The sequence below is a fragment of the Pelodiscus sinensis genome, chromosome 6 (assembly GCF_049634645.1).
Source record: "Pelodiscus sinensis isolate JC-2024 chromosome 6, ASM4963464v1, whole genome shotgun sequence".
NCBI classification, from domain to species: domain Eukaryota; kingdom Metazoa; phylum Chordata; order Testudines; family Trionychidae; genus Pelodiscus; species Pelodiscus sinensis.
Genome location: NC_134716.1, coordinates 32576871 through 32599435, shown reverse-complemented (window position 1 = coordinate 32599435; position 22565 = coordinate 32576871). Strand labels below are relative to the sequence as shown.

Here is a 22565-nt window from a genome sequence, read left to right as displayed (position 1 = left end):
ACACACACACACACACACACACACCCACCCACCCCCTTTCTAGGCTGGCTGCCTAATCAGACTCCGAACGCATGTGGAAAGGACATATTTCATATACAGAAAATATGCAAAGTGTGTGGGTACCAAAATTTACAAAGGGAACTATCCTCATATTAGCGAGGCGTTCTCTCCCAGAAAAGTCACTGAGAAATGTGCTACCTGACCATCTCTTCCTAGCGCCCTGCATAAGCAATATGAAAAACTAAAATAAATCACATTTTGATAAAATTAATAATGTCATCTATGTACAGAAACTTTAGCACATACTTTCAGACATACAAAATAAAGTACTTAAAATAGAGAATTTAAATCTTAAACTGCCATATTAGATAAAAGGTATAAATTCCAGACTAGGAGTCAGGAATTCTTTACAGACTGCTCCAATTCTTACCCAAAGCCTCTCTGTGTCCTTGGACAAGTCATTTAAGTCCTTTCTCAGTTTCCCACTAGTAGATTAATATCTAAATCACAAAGGAATTGTAAGGATTAATTACATATTGGCAAAACAATGCAAAAATAAACTACTATATCAATTCATACAGCAGTTATCAAATTATAACAATATTAAGTTAAATGAAACTTTAGGCCCAATAGACTTAACAATATCCTTTTCTTTAACGATACTGATAGTTTGAAATGAATACAAAAATGTATAGTTTGACATTTTATTATAACTCATTAAAAACAAACGTACCATACATAAACGTGCATATCACTTTTATCAAAAAGTAGTTTTACTCTTTGAGAAACATTGTTCTCAAAGTTAAAACTATAATGAGTGTGTATGCACACAGGCACACAATTTAAAAAGTTAGCAAGTTTTTGTAACTTGACTATTATCCATTTCTCATGGGGGTGATTTAATACAGATACAAATAGTTCAGTCCTCCCACCCCTAGAATAGAACCATGTCCTCTTTAAAAACCAAACATGACCCTAAATAATTCCAATAGATATAACCCTGGAGAAGATTTTTTTACACTGTGAAAAAGCCTAATTAGTACAATTAATTTTGCAATCAGTCTCAAAATATTTGGTTGGAGAGGTTAGCCTTCAGGACCTCCCGCTATATTCCTAAATGGCGTTGAAATATCTCCTCCATTATGTCATCAATATATACATAGTGCTTATTTTCTTTCTTGGGTACCAAAGTCCATCTTCCAGATTTTCTATGGTATATTCTACGGTATCTATTATAAAAATAAAAAGGGGAAGATGTTTCATTAGGAGAAAAAATAAAGATACGTGTTTTCATCCATGAGTATTTATAAATTAAAGACCACAGTCCTGCGAACTTTATTCACATACCAACTTCAGTGGGGAAATGTGTGTAGCAAAAGGCTACAACATTAGCCGCTAAAAGCCTGCAAAACTGTAATTAGTCTCTATCCTTTTATTTTACAATTGAAGTCAACGCAGCTCCATCAATTTTAAATAGAGAAAAAGATTGATATCAAGTGATACAAGATCGAAAATTATATATCCTATGCTCACTCTCTCACCCAGGTCTGTGATTTTTCTGAGACTAATTTTAGGTATTTCTGTAGAGTCAAACTTTGGGATGTAACTGAACCATGCACTTTTTGTTCACACTTTTCCAAGTGCTGAATCACCTCTAGATCTGTGTTTTCTCTCTCTCTCTCTCTCATGCAAATTATGAAGACTCCTTAACTTTCTATTAACATAAGAAAAAAAAAATCAAACGTTCTGGCATAAATCCCTGAATTCAGCAAGAAAATGATCAATAGAGCTTTACACAGACACTATGTAATAGTATATACTGATTTCTTAGAACAAATGTCAACTAACTAAGTATTAGCTAACAAAAGAAACAATAGAATAGTGCGGGATCAGACTTACATTAACTGATTCTGTTGATTGTGCATGGTTTGCCGGTTCAAATGCATATTGTAATCAATAGCAGCCAAAAAACATCTTGCTCTGTACACTGGATAGGTGTATTCAAATCTTTTGGTAGCATACATATGCACATGCTGCTGAAATTGTTCCAGATCAAATGTGGATCTTTATAAAAAAATATTTATTTTTTCAGAAAAATGTTTAACATATTACTAAAATTATTAGGAACATTATGTAACTAACACATCAATATTAATAAAATGCAGAAAGACTTTTTTAGTAAGTAACCTATCCTCTTACATTACAATTTTTACATTTAAAATTCACTTATCTTCAATTGTGTTATGTGGTTTAGTATTACTAAATGACAGTTTGAATGATTTAGTATATATGCAAAACTACCTTTTTTGGCACACAGTCTACATTCATTTTTAGAGGAAGGGAAGAGAATGATTTGGAGGAAACAAAGACAGCCTAACATCCACAATTCAAATTCATTATACCTAAACTGTAGAAAGTATGGTATGTTTCTCAGAAACTTTTTATCCAAAATTATTCTGCACATTTCAGTGTGAGGTTTGCTTCCCTTTTCTAGCCATTCCTTTTCTCTTTCATCCATTTGAGGACCATGTTTGCACCGTTCCTTAATGATGCCGTTTCCACTAGCCCACTGATGTTCATTGACCACATGATGAACTAAGCCACACCACATTCCCTACAATGGTAAGAAACCATGATAATAAAATGTAATTTACTGCAGTAAAACATTGTATTGGAATATTACAATTTAGCTCTAAATTACAACTTACAATAAATTTTTCATATGAATTTGCTTCCTTGCAGCAAAACCAGAAGTAATTGACAATATCTGAACACCACTGTAAAAGACGGTGACAATCTTTCTGTCTGCTAGCCTGAAAAATAAAGGCATGCATGACTATTAAAAACAAAATGGCATGCCTATGTATGTACGTCTTCTACTTATCTACTGAAACTATATATAGTTTTATATGTAGTTAAACTATATATAGTTTAAACACTTTCATAGGCAGGGAATGTCTTCCTGTATTCTTTATAGCATCTACCGAATTCTGGGCAATACCATATAATATCACCAGAAAATAGAGATGCAGGTTGAATTTCTCTTGTCCAGCAACCTTGGGACCTGATGGGTGCTGAACCAGAGAATCTGCCAAACCACAGGCGATCAATATTGTCTAGCAGCCTTATCAACATTTCCACTTCTTATTGGGCTCTGAGAAGACATTTAAGGGTAAATTAAAGCTAAATAACTGCATAGAACACTGAGAGCCAGGACTGGTGGCTATAAAAAAACTTTATGGGACCATGGGAAACTTGCCCATACCTATAGGTGGACATCTGGCTAACTAAAATCATGTTGGACTACAGATGTTTCCAGACCAAAGGATGCCGGACTTGATTGTTTGGAAACTTGTTTGTGAAAAATAAAGTTATACTTCCCGATTAGCTACAGATACCAAATTTTCCATAAACAACCCTGCCACTTAAATTAGCTGAATGCACTACTTTGTACACCAGAATATACAGGGTGAAAGATTTAAATAATTATTTTTGGTCATGACTATTATGATTAGAGTTCATAAATATTTCCTAACAAAATTAAAATCAAATCGCCTATTCAACTGTCATTGTAGTGAAAAGAAAATTTATACTGTTAAAAATCACAAAATAATTCAGATTAGGTATGGAAAGAGTAATGAATGCTTTATGAGTTTCTGATTCAAATTCACTATGTATGGTAATTATTTAATAAAATGAACTAGGCTTGAAATCCTACAAATTTAAAAACTGTTCTTTTACTTCCCTTTTTCAAGCACATTAATAAAAAATTATATTACATATATTTAATTTCTTGAATTTTCCTATAAGTGTAATCTACACAAAATGACTTTCCATGGTCAATGACGGACTTCACCTGCTAATCGCACATATTACACAGAACTGACCAGATATACATTAATGATAACATTCTACTGCTACTAACCTGAGCTGGACTTGAACCGGTTGAAGACACTACATATATTATTAATCTTCTAAATTATGAAGCCAAATGTTGTGTTATAAATGTACTATGATCAATTTTATTATACTATTGCAAGTAACTACAAAATATATAATTATTCTGTACTCAGAGAAATGTTACCTCAATTAATTTATTTCCAAGATTTTTGGCACCACCCCATATGTCATATGAATGAATTACACAGGGGAATTTCTTTGCTGTGGAAAAAATATACACAATAATTAGATTTACATTTCATGATGTTCAATTTAATGAGAGTCCCTGCATAACATTAAACATTTTTTTTTCCAAATTCATTCATAATTTTCCCCAAAAGCACTGCTGTGCGTAGTGGGCTGCTCCAGCTGGTTGAAACTGGCTGAACATTTTCTTTTAAAAGTGTTTTTCAACAGCAAATTGAATATTTGACTATTTTTTGTGAACATTTTGTGAATTCTCACAGAAAATTTCAATTTTTTAGCTGAAAACCAAAATATCTTGATTTAGCAAAACTCCTGTAGTGCCTTCTTAAAGCAACCAAAATACATCTCCATGTCCACATTCTCTTCTATGGCCACGCTTTTAGCTATACTATATCTCCCAGGATTCACCATGGCCAAAGACTCCTATGACACACTACTTCCTCTTCACATTAAGAGACCTCAGTTGACAACAGGATGGTAAAATGGTTTGACTATGTGTCGATAGAGGAGAATGAGAACTTGAACTACAGCACCCATGAGACAGTGCAGTAGCATTTTTTAATTTCTGCCAAAGATTAACATTTTTCCATAGAAAGCATCTTCATTTTTCAACCAGCTCTAGCAAAGTTTTTTTAGAAACTTGAAGTGAAGAGTCTTTTCTTGCTGTTTGTGTCCTTTCTAGCTGCAATATTGATTCTTCCTAACTTGTGAATTTAGCAATATGACACTAAAATGCTGTTTTGTATTTTTTTTCCTTGTTTATGCACTACTGTCACTGATTAGTTCAGCAATGCTTTGTGAACAGTGTTAAGTACCAAATGCTGGAAATGCTTTATTTCACAAACCATTTTATGGAAGTTAGTGGGATTACTTGTGTGAGTAATAATTACTAAATTTGTTTAAAGCAACATCTGGCTTCTAGGACCAAATTCTCTTAAGATATCCATAGGCAATACTATCTGACATTACTGGAAGTTACATTCTCAATTCTGACGGAAGAAATGTGACCTACAAGTAGTAAATTACTGAAAGCCAACAGTGGACAATCAACACTAGAAACATTCTTTTTGCATAGGTCAAACAAAAAAAAAAATGCAACCATGGCTCTAATTCTTCTGAGATTGGTATAATGGACTTCTTTTTAAAAATACAGACTGAAAATGCAGTTGATATTACAAAGATATTATTTTCAGGAAAAACTATAACAGTATGCCTTGAACTTACAGAGTTTTGTAGAGCTTTCAAAGCTTTCATAAAAAATTAAGAGTGATAATTACTTATCAAAGCAGAAATTTGGGTGTGTGAATCAGTAACCACTTCTTTGACCATTAGCTGTTCATCCAACAACTTTTGTAATCCTCTTCGAAAGGCTTCCTTCTCCATAAATGGGGAGTTCAGTTGGGTTTTGCGTTTATCCACTATTTCAATGGCTAAAATTTGTTTAGTTTCTAAATCCATGAATGAGTATACACAGTACTGTGCAGAGTGGCCAGGGCCATCCATATGTCCATCTCCTGCACATTAGGAATTAAATAGAAATGTTTTATTCTGAGATAAGTGACCTTGATTTTATTTGTATTAATAATGGTAGTAAGAAAATTTTAAAAAACAAACAAGGAACAAACTTGAATGAGATATTAAATTTTGAAAGGCTTTATTTACCCATAATGACTACTTCCTTCCCATGTAGTTCCTCTAAAATGTGTTGCTTCATTCGACACCAGAAGGACTCTATAGTTGGGACAATAAAGTGACGCTGCATTTTGAAGAATGTACTTGCACTTACGAATGTCAACTTCATAAAGTTTGCCATTTGTGAAATTTTTCCAAAATTGTTTCCTGACAGTATGATTGCAGCAGATAAAGCAAGGTCTCCTGCATATGTCTGTCCTTTTATCAAGGGTTGAGAAGACCATTCAAATGCTATATGTCCTGCACTACATTTCTAGACATGTTGAAAGTTAAGCAAAGGACAAAACAAAAGAAATAAGTGAGGCCATGTACTTAATGTTTGCACTATAACAAGCCAGAAGACCAAAAAAAAAAAAAAAAAAAAATCAGATCAAGAATTATATGGATAGTTTTAAGGGGCACCTTTAATTAAAGACTCCCCATTCTCATAACCAAATATCTTATATATTACTATCAACTCCTTAAAAATGAATGACTGTTAGAAATTCAATTAAGAAGCATAAATAGTAATGAGTTACATATCATTTACTGGTTACATGTCTCTCAACTGGAACAATGAAAAAAATTAATGAATTAGTTTACCTTTTTGTAATCAGTCATCTTCATTTTCCAGTTCATAGAGCAACATCAGAGTTTCAAAGAGACTACTGGACTGATATTTGCTTATTTCATTTTTTTTTTTAATTCTGGAAATGTTTTTTATTGGTCTTCAGTTTCTTAAAAGCTTCACTTTACAGTATACACTTTTTGGACCCTATTTAAGTATGTCCACTGAATGATAGGATATATGATAAAAGATATAGAAAAGCTCACATCAGAAAACATAGGGACTTATCTGCATTCTTTTACTAACACAAGTAGTCCTTACTCATATGAGTAACCCCATTGTGCTCAGCATGATTACTCGAGCAAGTGAGAACAACTGACCAAAGTAAAATCTGCAGAAACAGGCCTGAATATATTACAAATAAACATTGAGGTCTCAATCCTGCAATTAGACACAGGTGGGCTGACCTTTGTGGAAGTAATTAATTTCAAAGGGATACTATGTAGAAGGCATGGGATCTCATTTGAGTCAGTGAAACTCCACATGGCCCTGCCCCGATGATCTGACTGCAGGATCAGGACCTTACAAAATTAAATTACTATTAATATATTGAGAATTACTTAGAGAGATATTTACAAGAGCTATTACTCACCCATATCAAATGCACACAGGAGGAAACAGGTTGTATAGAAATATCAACTTCACCAGCACAAAACAAACATTTTGGTATAACAATTTTTTTGGCTAGTTGAAGAAGAGAGTGTTCATAAATGATGTGAATTTTTTCATGAGCAATATTCTGGGTTTCATCCAAAGTCATATCAAGAGTTGTCTCCTCAAAGGTTTCTGTAAAGTCACCTTGTGACCCATCATCACATTCATCTGTGATACCCAATATATCCTCTGCTATAGACACATTTTTCAAGTGTTTAACTGAAGAAAAACTAAATAAATTAAAAGACAATTAGAATGCATTATAAAAATAACACATGAATTAAGACACACAGAGTAATTTAGACCCTGAAAGTTTGGGTTCAGGAATGGTGTTATTTTTTTTTAAAAAAAGGTAACTATAGAAGGGGAAATAAAAGATTGTAGAAAGCCTAATATGAATAAGGTGTTTTAAATTTAAATGGCAATAGAGTAAAACATTACCCTGTACAGCTTCAGTACATAAGAATCAGAAAGTGAAAATTGAGTCAGACCATTCTACGTTATAAGTGTGTGAACAATTAAGCAAACAACTTAGATGAATGGCAAACTATATATATGATCGGTATAACGATGTATTAAAACTGGAAGTACTAAATAAAAACAAATATAACTCAACGAGATACCTTTAAATACTACTTACCTTTTAGAAAGATCATAATCATTATCAATAGTACACTCTTCACCTGAATTGTCTGTAGATTCATGCTCTAAATCTTCACATGGCAATCTGTTAAATAAATTGAGCCAAAGAAGTAATATTTAATGTCATGTATCCCTGGCAATAAAATGCTATGCTCCTGAGATTCTTCACCCTGTAGCAAACCATGGGTATACCATATAATCAAGATGCAAATTTCTCTGCTACTTACATAATCTCATTACATAAAATAATAAAGCAAAACATCCAAACCACCCTCACTTGCTGCCTCTGATAAAAAGGCTGCAAGGAAGGAGGGGGGGGGGGGAGTCAATAGGATTAACCATGCTTATCAGTTAATTGTGTAACCGACTACATATTGACATGCCTAGTATGGGTGCAGAGGGTTTTGGTTACGTGGGGCAGAGGGTTGGAGGAAGGAGGACCTGAGATGCCAGAAACAGGCTCTGGCCAGGAGGCACTTACTTGGGCAGCTCCCAGCCAACAGCCCCACCCAGCAGATTCCTCAGCCAGGTGTAGGCCAGGGGTACTGCTCTGTATACTGGAAGTACTTTGCGCACTGCCTGTTCTGCACATTAGCCAAAACCAGCCAATGGGAGCTGCAAAATTCTGCTAGGGGTGGGGGCAATGTGCAAAGCCTCTCCCCTGCTTCCCTCCCCCAGGCTCACAGTGTTCAGAAATCTGCTCTGAGCAACGTGCAGTTGCAGGACAGGCAGGGAACCAAGCTGAGGCTCCCACAGTACCTGTGGGCTGAACCCAATGGCTTAGCAGGCTGAATTTGACCCACAGGCCCTATTTTGCCTGCCCTGGCATAGAGCAGCCTCCACTTTCTTAGAAGACACAGCAGAATGGACTAATTATCAGAACAAGGATGAATTTCCAGGCAGCCTTTTTATGGGAGATAGAAAAAGGTCTTTAATAGTCAGTATTAGATTAGCCCCTGGTGGGATGCTGCCATTATACTGTTGAAGCAAAAACACGCTCCTCTCGGTTTAGGCGGCTAACAACTGATTGCTTTATTGATCAGTAAAGCAAAGTGAGCCAAACGTGGTCCCAGCAAAGTCGGGCCCAGTAAAGCTGCTTAATACAATCAATCCTAGTATCTTTATACCCTTAACCAAACAGTCTGACGTCAGGGCATCCAATTACAGAAATAATCAATTAAACTAGGAAAAAACAAAGCCTTATCAACAAGATGGCGGACAGGTACGAGGGAGTACCTCTCCTCTCTGAATCAGCCTAATTAACACATTCCAATAGCACATCTGTCTTCGCCTGGCGCATGGGGTGATAGAAAGTTCACTCTGGCCTACGTGCAAAGACAAAAAGCTGAAATGGTTTCTGTTATACAAGATGGCTTCTAGCTAAACATAAAATAGCTTCTACAATATTTACCTGCACCCCAGTAGGTACTAGCAATTGCAGCTCCTGTTGGTTGCAGATTGCCATTTCCAGTCAATCAGAACTGTGGGAAGAAGCATGGACCAGGATACTGCTTCCCTCAGCTCCCATTAGCTGGAAATGGCGAATAGGAACTGCAGTTGCCGTGCCTGTGGAGGCACAGGTAAATACACACCAGGGCTAATCCTGACATACCGGATCCAGCACCCAGGCAGGTCTTTGCCCACCTTTGGTGCAGAGGAATGATCACATGACAGAGTCATTTCATTGATTTTTTTTTTTTAAATTTTTACTAGGGATGTAAAATCCCGGTTAATCAGTTAGCAAGTTAAATGTTAGATTAACCTAACATTTAACTGCTTAACCGACTAACGTGAGATCCTGGTTGTGGACCACTACAGCTCTGCTGGAGCAGCCCCCAGTCCACAGGGCTCCTGTCCCCATCACTACGCTGGGGGCTGGCTACCAGATCTCAGCACTCACAAGAGCAGACCCTATCCACGGCAGAGCAGGCTCCCTGGAGACAGAGGCTGCTTCGGATGAGAGGAGCCCCTGTTCACAGCAGGCTTCCTACAGGGCTGGAGGAGTCCCCTGCTTGCAGCAAGCAGGGAGGAGCTCCATCCCCCACCGATTACCAGTTAAACGGAATCAGTAAGCATCACCCATTTAGGCTGATGCTTACTGGTTAACCTTGCACATTCCTAATTTTTACACAATTTCATGGAAAAAGCTGAGAGAAAAAAAAATTTAAAAGATTTCAAGTTACCTTTCAGTACTTGCTGTTAAAGAGGTCTCTGGCACATCCTCTTCTATGTTTAATGTTGTGTTTCCATCTACTTCCTGTATTTTTCCTTCTGATTCCTTGCACACAACATCTTGATTTTCATAACTGTCATATCTATATTAAAAAGTAAGATGAAAGAAACCAATCAGAATAAAATTCACATTTCTCTTTAGATAAACATATTTGATATATATTAGATATATTACTTACAAATCCAGTAAAAACTTGGCAACTTCAGCATGTGAGAAGACATTAAGCGTTTCCCTAAGTGACATCCATCTTCCTATTTGTTCTCTTATACATATCCTTGATTGAGCCCTTTTTCTCTCAAGACTCTTTCTCCTCCTCTTTTTTTCTGATGGGGAATATATGGTGGGTCTACCAGGTCGTCTTGGAGGTGGTGATGGTGAGGATGAAGAGGACGAAGACGACATTTCAAGCTTTTAACTAAGAAAGAAGACTAAATGTTTAATTTATTCATAACATTTAATTTTAAACATCTGGCTTGTGGAATTTACATTCAAATTCTTTCTCTATGAGAAAGAATTATTGGACACAAATCAGATATCCCAAAAGGCAATACACAAAAAACCTGTTGGAGAACACTTTAATCTACCTGAACACTCATTAATGGATCTCCAAGTCACCATGTTGTTTCAGGCCAATTCCACAAGCCAAATACACAGAGAAAGATTGGAACTTAACTTCATTTACAAGTTTAATTCTTATGCAAATGGTATGAACAAGGATATCGGCTGGCTTGCACACTACCTTCCACATCGTATGACTTAACCTACCAACCAACGGAAGTTCTAATTGTTCTTATCAGCCTGTTGTAACTATTTGAACCATCTACTCTCTGTCTCTCTCCTTTTATTTTTTTCTCCTTTCCCCTCCTTTTTTCTCTCCCCGCCCCTTTCCTTATTTATTCTTGGATCTGGACTTCTAATACTCCAGTCACCTGAAGAAGTGGGTTGTGCCCACGAAAGCTCATGACTACATGTTTTGTTAGTCTTTAAGGTGCTACTAGTCTATTTGTTGTTTTTTATGTAATGCCAATATAAGCTGTTGACACAAAATCACATAATATGTAGTCCACTAGTTTCTATCACTAAAGACCGCTGAGGCATAAATAAAAGGCACTCATTTGTTTGTATTACATCTCAATAAAATGTTTCATATTTTCCAAGTTACGAAAAAAATAGGAATATGAACTTTACTGTCAAACATTAGAAAACAAACAGAAAGCTTACAAAAAGAATTTGATATCTATTTGGTATCCAAAGTAAGATTTTTAAGTGACCGATTTATCAAGCTCAGTGGTTCTCAAATTGGGTGCACTGCAACACCCTTTTGACAACAAAAATTACTACATGACCCCAGAAGAGGCAACCAAAACCTGATCCTGACTGCACCCCATTGCCCAGCCAAAGCCAAGCCTGATCCCACTGCCCTGGGCAGAGGGAACATAAGAATGGCCATACTGGGTCAAACCAAAGGCCCACATAGAATAAAACAGGGAATTATCAAGTAATCCTTTTCCTGTCATCCATTTCCAGCCTCTGAAAAACAGAGATTAGGGCAGGGCTGGCCTTACCATGAGGCGAACTGAGGAGGCCACCTCAGGTGCCAGACTTTGCAGGAGGAGGGGGGGAAGGGCGCCACTAAGACCCAGAGTGTAGAAAATTGTATCTGCTGCTGGTGCATATGTATTCTCTCTGCTCTAGATGCACAGAGATGGTGGAGTGCTGCGATGGAGGAAGGAGGGCACAAGAGACATAACAGACAGGCAGGAGAAAAAGTGGCATGGGGCATCATTTGAGCTCCCTGCCTCAGGTGCCAAAATGTTGTGGGCTGGCCCTGGATTAGGGTCACCATTCCTACCCATCGTGGCTGATCAGTATTGCTGGACCTAACCTCCATGAAATTATCTAGCTCTTTTTTGAACCCTGTTAAAGTTCTGGTCTTCACAACATCTTCTAGCAAGCAGTTCCATGGGTTGACTGTGAGATGTGCAGAAATACTTCCTTTTGCTTGTTTTAACCCTATTAATTTCATTTGGTAACCCCTAATTCTTGAAGACATTGTGCAGGTCCTTCGTCATCTGCTACACCAGCACTGCCACCTCCCTTGGGGCTAAAGAACTTTCAGTCTTGGGCAGTGGGAGTAGGCTTTGGTCCCAGCAAGTCTCAGGCCAGCCCCAGTGACCCATTTAAAACAGGGTGGCAATCCACTTTGAAGTCCAGCCCACAGTTTGAGACCAGCTGTTTATTTAAAAGACTTCTCAAATATAACCATAATCAGGGACAACATTTGAAGTCAACAAAGTTGACAGACCAGCCAAGTTATATTTTGAACCAATTGTAAGGACTTTTTTAAAGGGGGGGGGGGTCTCATCTCTCTTTAGGGAGGAGGATATTCTCTGATGGTATACTCAGAGGATATTCTCTGATGCCATGCATCTGATGAAGTGGGTCTTTGCCCACGAAAGCTTATGCTCCTACACTTCAGTTAGTCTATAAGGTGCCACAGGACTCTTCGTCGCTTTTGCAGATTCAGACTAACACGGCTACCCCTCTGATATCTGATGGTATAAGATTCCCCTTAAATCTCCTTTAAGCAGCATGGGAAAGAAGACCCCAAATCACAAGCCTGTGTGTCAATTAATTAAGCAAGCAAGCATGTATTATTACAAGAAGCAGAAGCTCTGCAAACGCTTATGCCTGTGCTCCTTAACGTCACCCACAAGACTCAGAGGAGTAGCCGGGGTCGTCCACATCACTTCACCCACCAGAGTTATCCCAGTGGCTTAAATGGGACTACTCATGTTTGCAGCAATAACCCCGTGAGAGTTTGCAGAGCAGGGGCCGCAGGCTGCGCCGCCTCCCTCCATCGGGGAGACACAGGGGACTTGGGTTTTAATTGTCATTCCCGGCCCTGCCCGCGCCGAGCCGCCACATGCTCTGCCTAGGGCTGGTGCAAGGGCGAGCTCCACGCCAGCCACAGCCCGGGGTGGGGGGAGGCCCCAGGGGCCCAGGCACAGGGCGGTTGGCGGAAGAACCCAGCCCAGTTGCTCCGAGTGCGGCCGTTGGCGCGCGCAGGGCAGAAGGGCGGAGCTGGGGCACCGCGCCCGGTTACCTGGCTGAGTGCGGCGCGTCCGCCTGTCCCGCTGCCGCCCGGGTTCCGCCGCCGCTTGCCCCGCTGTGGGTGGGCGGGCCGGGGTGAGCCGCCGTTGCCAGGGAGCGGCTCGTCCCTCCGCCGACCCGGAAGCGCTTTAGCCCAGCCTGGCTCAGCGGCGCGGCGGCCGAAGATGGCCGAGTCCCCGGAGGAGGTGGCGGTGCTGGTGCAGCGGGTGGTGAAGGACCTGCACAACGCCTTCAAGCGGAACCCCCACATGTGAGTGCGGCGGGCGGGCGGGTTGGCCGGGCGGCGGCTGACGCGGCCCAGCTCCGGCGGGGCCAGGCGGAGACCCCGGCGCCGACTTGGTCTCCGCTCGTCCCGTCCGGGGCAAGGCAGCATCCTCATCACTGGGGCCGCTGCTGCCCTGGCTGGGGACGGCGACTGGCCCCTCTCGCCAGCCCCGCGGCCGGGAGTAGGACAAGCACCCTCCGGCGCAACCAGCCCGCGAGACTTTCCCTTCTCCAGCATCTCTGCGAGCGCTTCACAGACACCCCCCCCCCCCCCCCTGCTAACGCCCGGCCTCCGGGAGGTGACCAGGCATGGCAGCTGCGGGAAGTGGGCTCCGGGAGCCCTCCTCTCTCGACTGTCTCGCCCAAGGTCGCACACAGGAAGTCAGCTGTGGCTGGCCTCTGGCTCTGTGAGCTCCCCTAGGCGCTGGGCCTGAATTGGGTTAACTTCTTTCGCAGGTATCAGAAGTGAGGTGGGCAAGAGGGACACTAGTTTTGATTCTGTTGGCGTTCCTAAACTCAAAACCACTCTCAATACTGTGAATAACTGTGAATCTCATTTCTGCCCCTCTATGCTTTTTGGCTTTTGTTTATCTGATTGCTCACCTTGAATAGGAGAGAATCATGGCACCAGCCCCCAGCAGAGCATGTGGCCGCTTGAAGAGGGGAGGACAGAAGATGATGATTAAAAACCAAATCTGTATCCTCCGATGGAGAGATGCGGCGCAGCCTGCAGCCCTTGCTCTGCAAACATTTTTGTGGCACTTGCATCCCATGATGCTAAACACAATACAAAAATCATAGCTCTTCCTATTGTTGTTTTTTAATCTCTTTGATTTGGCAAAATCTAGTGGATTATGTCACCTGGGTACTGCATATTGTAGTGCAATGTGTGTGTATTTGTGTACTAAGGAAAAAACAGGCTTCAAGTGTATTTTTGGTAAATGAATGGAAACGTTCCTTTCAATATTAAAGAAATCTAAATTTTGAAATAACAGTGCCTTCTTAAGGCCCCAGTGGACTCTACATGGCTCAGAGGTCTGTCCCTAGCATTTATAGAAGGGATGTAAAATCCTGTTTAATTGGTTAACCCGTTAAACAATGTTTAAGCAGTTAACTGATTAAATGGGGTGTGAGCAGGGAGCTGTTCTGGGCCAGAACCGCCCTCCATCCCTCACCTGTTAACCTTAACTTGTAAGCCTCACCTGTTAAACCTTTCACATCCCTAGTTAATACAGGAATTGGGACAGAAAAGTTCTGTGTAGCTCAAAAGCTAGACTCTTCTGCCAACATAAAGTGGTTCAGTAAATGATGCTACCTCACGCTCCTTGTCTCTTCAATTTCCTGGGAACTATCACAGCTACAATACCTCTCTTCTATGTGACAGAAATCCTTAGGATTACATAAATGTGGCTAGCAGTTTGGCAGGTAGCCAAACTTTAAACTACAACATATGGATATAGTCAGAAAGAAGCCTTTTTAAAATTAGATTTAGCCATAAAATTTCCCTTTAGGGTTACGAGGCATAATACACTGTAAACAGTAAATGTCTGTGTGTGACCTGTAGAAAGACTTCTGCTTCTTTTCACATTCTGTTCTGTCAAAGTTCCCTTTAATTTCAGTGGTAGCGGACTCAACCACTTATTCACTAAGAATGTGTGGCTGTTGCCATCTTCCTTCATGGAAAAAATAGGTTAGATGTAAAAGTCTGTGTGCTTTTGAGACTGACCTACCATAGTGTGCTTGTGTAGGCCCTGCAGGTCAAGTTAGATAGCTATTGGTAGTGCAGTGCAAGAAAGCTGCTGCTGCTGTTACAGCTGTTCTGTGGATAATCAAGAGACTTCTGTGTCCAATAGTGATAGAAATGTATCCGTGTTAGTCTGGTGTAGCTGAAACAAAATACAGGACTATGTAGCACTTGAAAGACTAACAAGATGGTTTATTAGATGATGATGTCCAAGATTGTCAAGCTGTGCTCCTTAAGATGAACATGGGCATATGGCTGATGTGCTTTGCAGATTCCCCACTGTGTTTCTCTTCTGCAGTGAGGAGATGACCCTGGCATATGCCTACCTTCAATCTGCTAAGTTGCAGCACCTTTTCTGACTCCTCCAGAATTTCCTTCTGAGATTCTGGCTGCAGTTTTCTTCATCCTTGTATACTCCATCCATGACCCCACCAAGTCATAAGACCTCCCTTTTAGCCTTGGCACTGTCCAAGATAAGACCCGATTAATGGATGGCTGATGCTAAACAGGGTGATCAGAGACTCTGGGTTTTTTTCTTTCTTTCCATGCCCTTTTCACACATTCAGAGTTCCTTTGGGCACTGTCCACCATTGTCCTTCAAAAGTATATCCATCTGGTCCCTTGTTTAGAACTTTTGATCCTTACACATTTGCATGGATGGGCCCTTCGTTCTGGGTGGGCCAACACCCACCCCTAAGAGAATTCAGGTAAGGTTATTGGGCACTATGCTCACAGAAATACAACAACAAGTAAAAGTCTAGGCTGGGTTGTTGTCTTTCATGTTGCATTTAAATTAATTCAAAGGGGATATTAGTATTTTATTTTATTTTTTTAGAAAAACATTTATTTATTTTGTAAATAAAAATCTAACCTAAGACTCATGTTCACTTGTCCTGCTGAGTCACATTTCAGTAAAGAAAATGAAGCTGTCTCAGCATACTGTGTCCTGTTTTTGAATATCTATAAAACTTGTAAAATTTATTGCAAAATATTTTTCTCACCAGACACATGAACACTTAAATTTGTGTATAATATGACTCAAGCCTAATGGGGTTGCATTAGCAAAATTATGCAAACACATAAGTGTTTGCAAGACTGGGGCCTTAGCTGTTACAAACAGACACCCTGTCTAGTTCAGCAAGCTTGCTGATGTCGAGTGAAGAGGAATACCTTTTCTGTGCCAGAGAGTTGAGCACTATCCTTGTCCTAATTCTACTTACCTGTTTTGGTTTTGTGAATATGATGTTAAACAAATCTTGAGCACTTTTTTCTAGGCAAAATTCATTTGCAGTATTTGGCTTGTGGTCATGCACTGGATGGGGATAAAGGAAATCTGTGGCTTTGCCACAGACTGCTTATGCGACCTCCATTAACTCAGTTACTTTGTCTGAGTTCCCCACCGATTAAATGGTAAAGTAATGGGTTTTTTTGCTTGTCTTGTCTAGTTTAATTCAAATTTGAAGGTTGGAAGGGACTGCAAGGATCAGCTAGTCTAACCCCCTACCAATATGCAGAATGTATTGTGTTTTTTAATCAGAGGTCTTCACTCAGTGGGATATGCCTCCATAGGGGAGCAAAGAGTATCATTTGGGGAGGTGAGGCTGAGACCCAGACCAGCCCCTATAGGGAGTGGGCCAAGAGCGTTGCCACACTCCTGGCTCGGGCCTCAGATATGTCTTTGCATCTGGGGTCCTGCCAGCTGCGGCTGCGGCTGGCCTCAGCTCCCAGCCTCAATTCCCTTCTCCCTGTCTTCATCCTCCCTCCTGGAGCTGCAGCCTGGCTTTGTGGTGGAAGGGGGCATGCACAGGATAAGAGGGGTGCAAGATAAAAAGTTTGGGGATCACTGGTCTAAACCATCCAAGGCAGATGGTAATCTAGCCTCCTTTTGAAATTCTCCAGTGAAGAAGCTTCCACAAGCTCCTGAAGCAATCTGCTCCATTGTCCAACTCTTATGGTCCTGCCCTCTTGCAAGAGACAATAACTTTTCTCCATCCTTTTTATGGCAGTCTTTCAAATATTTGAAGACAGCTGTCACATCCCCCCCTTAATTTCCTCTTTTCCATGCTAAACATACCCATTTCCTTCAACTGTTGTTCATATGGCTTGTGTTCCATCTGTTTGGTTGTCTTTGCCACGTGTCTCGTGATGCTTTCCAGCTGCTCCACATCCTTTTTATGTAGCAGTGACCAAAATTGGATACAGTGCTCCAGCTGAAGCCTAACCAGTGCAGAGTAGAGCAGTACTATCACTTCCTGTGACTTGCATGCTGTGTCTCTGTTAATGCTACTTAAGATTGTAAACACTGAGACAAAGACTTAACTGTGTGCACTAGTAGTTGAAACACAGGTATAATCTGTAAAGTCACGTTTTTAAAAAGGGAGAGGTTGCAAAAAATATTTAACAACTTAAAAATTGGACAGACTGTGAATCTTGTTGATGGAAACAGGTGATATTCTAAAAGAAAGAGCTCTCAAACATGGTTGTTCCCATTTCTGTCACTTCACACTGAATCCAAGTCTATAAAAAGTTAAGTCGACTCAGCTATATCACTCAGGGGTATGAAAAATCCATTCCCCCTGAACAACGTGTTTAAGCCAACTTCGTCCCTGGTAGTAATGTTAAAATGCATATAACTAAGTAACTGTGTAACCACTGAATAACTTCAGGAGTTACATGTGGGGTGGGAGGTGGCTCCCCATATGTACTGGGAGCCTGCATATACCGGGAGCCTGCGTGTAACTGTGAATGTTAACTGATGAGTCTACATTCATCACGCTTTTACATCCCTAGTCTCTGGTAGGGATTTAAAAAGTTGGTTAAAAAAGTAACCGTAACTGCTAAAATTTTGGTGGTTATATGATTACAGATTACATGCATTGCAGGTTAAATAATCTTTATACTGCAGAGCCTGCGGCATAGTCTCCCTGGGAGCCAGGTTTGAAGGGGCTGCTAGCTCTACTCCCAGGGAGGAGGCTTTACTGCAAGAGTGGGGTAGTAGCCTTTGCTAGTCCCACTCCCATGGAGCCTGCTTCTGGGACCTGGCACGTGCCAGGACAGACCCTATTGGCTCCTAAACTGCAGAGCCAACAGTGGGGTTCAGCCAACTCCCCAGACAGGCAGAGTTTAACCGATAAGCATCAGCTTATTGATTAATTGGTTAAACTCTAACATCCCTAGTTCCTGGTATAGACTGAACTAAATAATGAAAGAATTCTTCTGTCAACTTAACTACCACCGCTCTGGGAATTAGATTAGCTATATCAACAGGACAGTTCCTTCCATTGTTGTAGTAAATGTCTTTTTTTTTTAAGCACAGCAGCAGCACCACATGTACTAACCCTGTCTCAGATATCAGAGTGATAGATAGATTGTCATTGCTGGAATCTTGTTATATGGACACCTGCTGCAATAGGATCCCAATCTCCAAGGGGTCTATGGACTATTGCAAAAATTATTGTGAAGTAATTACGTCTTATCTTCCTGAATTTTCACTGCAGCTGTATATAGAACTCTTTGCACAGGGTCTTTTGTCTTCCGTCCTCAACTGTTGTATGGGTGTTGTTCTAACAGCTATACATCACCCCATCTATTTCAGTGAAGGGTGAAATGTGTTCGTAAAGTGATTTGTAATAAAAGACTATCTGTATAGGATTTTATTATTATGTTTTAGAATCAAATGAGGATTAATTGTGCTCTAGATGGAAGAGTTTTTTGGAGATGAGGGATCTAGTATTAAAAACTTCTTTGCAAATTATTTCATAGTTGATAAAAGCACTGAGTATTATAGTAATGTCCAATTCTCCTTGTATTTTGTTAAGAGTATTCAAGTCATCACATAGAAATAGATAAGAATTATTCAGCTATTTACTTTTTTAAACTTTAAAACAGAAAAGTCTTCTATTTTCAAAATTAAACAAATACAATGATTTAATTAAAAAGAGAACTTTGTTTCATCACTTTCTAGTTGAGGGGCATTGTCTGGTACTGCTTTTTGGGTAGTGTGAATCCAGAGGCTCGATTGCATGCAGTGTAGTCAGATTTGCATTAGATTAATTTTGATTTTAAAAACTCTATTACTAACAGTGTCCATCTTAAATGTCATCATAAGGCTGCCTATGTCAAACTTAACTGTAGTGTAGATGCTGAACCTTGCTCCCACTGATATGTGTCATACTACAATGGCATAATAACTCTTCCTCAACAAGAGGTTAAGGGCTTATGTCTGTGTAGTTAAAGACAGTTGGTGTCTATATTCTGTGTACACACTGCATTAGTTACATGGCTATTGGCTGTCTTTTCAGTTTCTTGGCTTGAAGAAAGCCTGGCAGCCATACTACCCACTTCCAGCCCAGATATCCTGACAGGTTACCTGCTTAGAGAACCAAGAAGCCTGCATGGCTGGGTTCTGCTCCTAGTTTGGAGCAGAGAGCCAAGATCCCTAAAGGAGGAAAGGAGCAGAAAGATTTCAAGTGTAAAGCTGTGCTCTAGGTCCCCCACACTGTCCCCGATCAGATGGTCAAGCACTCCTGCTGAGAATGCACACCACTATCAGAAGGAGGATAGCATGGACATCATAGGTCCACTTAGGGCTATGTCCAAACTCTGGATGGTCCTTTCTACTACAGGCAGTCCCCGGGTTACGTACAAGATAGGGACTGTAGGTTTGTTCTTAAGTTGAATTTGTACGTAAGTCGGAACTGGCGTCCAGATTCAGCTGCTGCTGAAACTGACCAGCGGCTGACTACAGGAAGTAGTAGTGCTCCTCGGCACTACTGGACCAACCCAGCAGCACCCCAGCTGCTCTGCCCCAGGCGTCCAGATAGCCGCTGCTGAAACTGACCAGCAGCGGCTGAATCAGGACGCCTGGGGCAGAGCAGCTGGGGTGCTGCCGGGTTGGTCCAGTAGCGCTGAGGAGCGGCGCTGCGGGACCAACCCGGCAGCCCCCCAGCTGCTCTACCACAGGCGTCCGCGAGAAAAGCCTGGTCTGCTGGGGAGGAGGGGCAAACTAGCTGTGCCCACCCCCCCAGCGGACCAGGGAGACGCGGGCAGCGGGAGACGCGGGCGGCAGGACCGCCCAGACGCACCGCGGTCCCGCCGCCCGCATCCTCCACGGCTTTGCTCCGCGTCTCCCTGATCTGCCGGGGTGGCCGCCCCCCCCCAGTAGACCAGGGAGACGCGGAGACGCTTTTCTCGACCCGGGGGACGCGGGCGGTAGGACCGCGGCGCATGGGCGGTCCCGCAGCCCGCATCCTCCAGGGCAAGAAAAGCCCCGTTCATAAGTACGGATCTGACATGTCGGATCCGCATAACTCAGGGACTGCCTGTATTTAAAACTAATATAATCTACAATAGCACTTTTCTGTTTAAATTCAATACTGCCTGCCAATACAACCATAATCTAATTCCACCTCTTGTTATAATTGTGATATGCTATAATCCTTATCCAACTACAATTTACTAATCCCTCCCAAATGCATGAAGAAAAAGGTAATATTCCAGATATACTGCAAAAGGTCAACACATCTGGGCTATGACAAACCAAAGGGGCAGGATGTTTCAGGGTGGAGGGATCTTCATTAAGAATGCACTGTTGGCAACTCCCCTTTCTATCTGGGGAACTCAGTACTACTTCTGATTTCCACTGCAATATTATAGTCCAGTAACATAGATCTCTAGGGTCTTAAAGATCTAAAGCAGAGTCTCAAGTAGACCTGAAAATCCACAATACAACTAGCAATGTGAAAAGTTAACTGGCGGGGGCTAGAGCAATCTTCCACCCATCATGGGTAGGGGGCTGGTGCAGCCCTATGGGGCCCGCCATGGAAGGGAGGCGCTCCAGGCTGATGGGGCTGCAGAGGCCCCTTTGCCCGCCCACCTCTGTTTAAGCAGTTAATTGGTTAAACATTAAATGATTAAATGGGATTTTACGTCCCTAAATACAACTAATACAGTTCTTGGAAGTGGAATACAGTTATCAGGTGTAGTTCAGTATATATTCTAGGAAACGGGTGTAGTTCAGTATATATTCTAGGAAAAAGTAGCATTTATTTTTATTTTACAGGAAATATTAGAAAACCTAGTGCCTAAAGAGATGCTGTATCTAATTCTTGCTATATATGATGCTTCTGGTAATGGATAGTATCTTAGAAGAGCTTACTTTTAATTTTCACCATTTTTAAATCACAAATCCCTTTCCCTCCTTCAAAACCATCAATTATGGCAGGGTAGTCTACTTGCCTTCCAAAGGGTAATTTCAGATTTATTAATTCTTCTAACTTGTGGTAGTTTGGATAAACTGATTTCAAATTGAACCGTAATTTGTTTCCTTATACAGCAATCTATAACATTTATTTTCTGAACTGAGTTTTAAACTTGGTATGTCTCATGTGTTTGTTAAATACTGTATGTATAAATGTCTTGCAATTCTGTTTAGCTTGGATGAATGTTTGTGTTGCGTGGAGTGGGTGTGAGGTTGAGTGAATAAATAGGAGTATCTTGTTTGTTTGTTTTTTTCCTCATGATAAAGAGTGGGCATATAGGGTTTTTTGAGCATGGCCTCTTAATCATGTGTGATGCACCTGCAAGGTTATGAAGTATGTATTGTCCCACTTCATAAAAAGATAACTTGCTCCCCCATCTGAAGCAAAGAATATATGTCCTTTGATGTAAAGCTGGCAAAAGTTTGTTCAAGGTCCAAATCTAATTATCAAATACAGGAACAGAGATGCATCTTATGGAGACTATGCAGCCTAGGATGCAAAGATCTATCTTGTATCAAGTTACCTAGCTAGATCACTTCAAAGATCTGAGTTGCATAGTACTTTGTTATTAATGATATGGGGATAGCTATAGGTTCTGTAGTAGATGGCTGGGATTCTCACATTGGCCTCTTAGTTAATGTAGCTGGTAAAAAAATGCCACGTTGCCTTCGTAGAGTATGAGATATTTTTAAGAAGCTTATTTGTGAAGTTAACTTTACTGCATGAGACATTTAGTTAGGCTTATTTCAGTGAGATGTCTGAGAAATTTCCAGGTTGTGTGTTCTCATCTCACATCTAGAGCACAAAAAGATGGGCTGAAGTAAAAGACATTAAAAATTAGTAAAGAGGGGAAAAATATGGGCTAAGTCCCATGGAAGAAATGAGTAGACTGTTATTTTTAGAGTTATAATTGTAAAAGCAAATAAGTACTCTAATTATATTTTACATGTGTTTATTTTTAAGAGATGAAATTGGGTTAATACCCTGTCCTGAAGCCAGGTATAACCGGAGCCCTATAATCCTGGTAGAAAACAAGCTTGGTGTGGAGAGTTGGTGTGTCAAGCTTCTTTTGCCATATGTGCACAACAAACTCCTTCTCTATAGACAAAGAAAGCAGTGGCTGAACAAAGATGGTAAGTTACTTTCTTGACTGAATTCCTGTATGATTCCTAGTATGTAGTTTATTATCTCTGATACAATGCAGTCTGC

The 22565-nt window shown here is 40.7% G+C and overlaps 2 protein-coding genes across 4 annotated transcripts in view; one reads left to right on the top strand and one right to left on the bottom strand.

The window, feature by feature from the left end:
• Positions 1-690: 690 nt before the first annotated feature.
• On the bottom strand, positions 691-13219 carry LOC102457766 (uncharacterized). Of its 3 annotated transcripts, none has more exons than XM_006137841.2 (12): positions 13081-13219; positions 10153-10389; positions 9925-10056; positions 7740-7826; positions 7038-7329; positions 5809-6091; positions 5424-5660; positions 4085-4161; positions 2709-2813; positions 2403-2614; positions 1900-2064; positions 691-1229 (listed from the first exon to the last, which is right to left on the bottom strand). In XM_006137841.2, the coding sequence occupies exons 2-12, from the start codon at positions 10374-10376 to the stop codon at positions 1106-1108; spliced, it is 1938 nt and encodes a 645-aa protein (XP_006137903.1). In that variant the 5' UTR covers positions 10377-10389; positions 13081-13219; the 3' UTR covers positions 691-1105. The 3 variants fall into 3 exon arrangements, with proteins under 3 accessions (XP_006137903.1, XP_025034646.1, XP_006137905.1); XM_025178861.2 differs by lacking the exon at positions 13081-13219 and adding an exon at positions 12734-13012; XM_006137843.2 differs by lacking the exon at positions 2709-2813.
• Positions 13206-22565, top strand: part of PTAR1 (protein prenyltransferase alpha subunit repeat containing 1) — a 53824-nt gene continuing 44464 nt past the window's right edge. The window contains exons 1-2 of the mRNA XM_075931698.1: positions 13206-13338; positions 22320-22489. Coding sequence (XP_075787813.1) covers positions 13253-13338; positions 22320-22489 — 256 coding nt within the window. The 5' untranslated portion in view covers positions 13206-13252. The remainder of the gene's footprint in view (positions 13339-22319; positions 22490-22565) is intronic.

Bases quoted from the DNA above. Each gene is read 5' to 3' on its own strand.
- LOC102457766 (XM_006137841.2), bottom strand. From the start codon at position 10,376: ATGTCGTCTTCGTCCTCTTCATCCTCACCATCACCACCTCCAAGACGA. The intron at 6,092-7,037 runs GTGAGTAATAGC...CAACATGTCTAG, and splicing joins CCTGTGTGCATTTGATATGG to AAATGTAGTGCAGGACATAT. The intron at 2,065-2,402 runs GTATAATGAATT...TTTTTTATAAAG, and splicing joins CCATACTTTCTACAGTTTAG to ATCCACATTTGATCTGGAAC.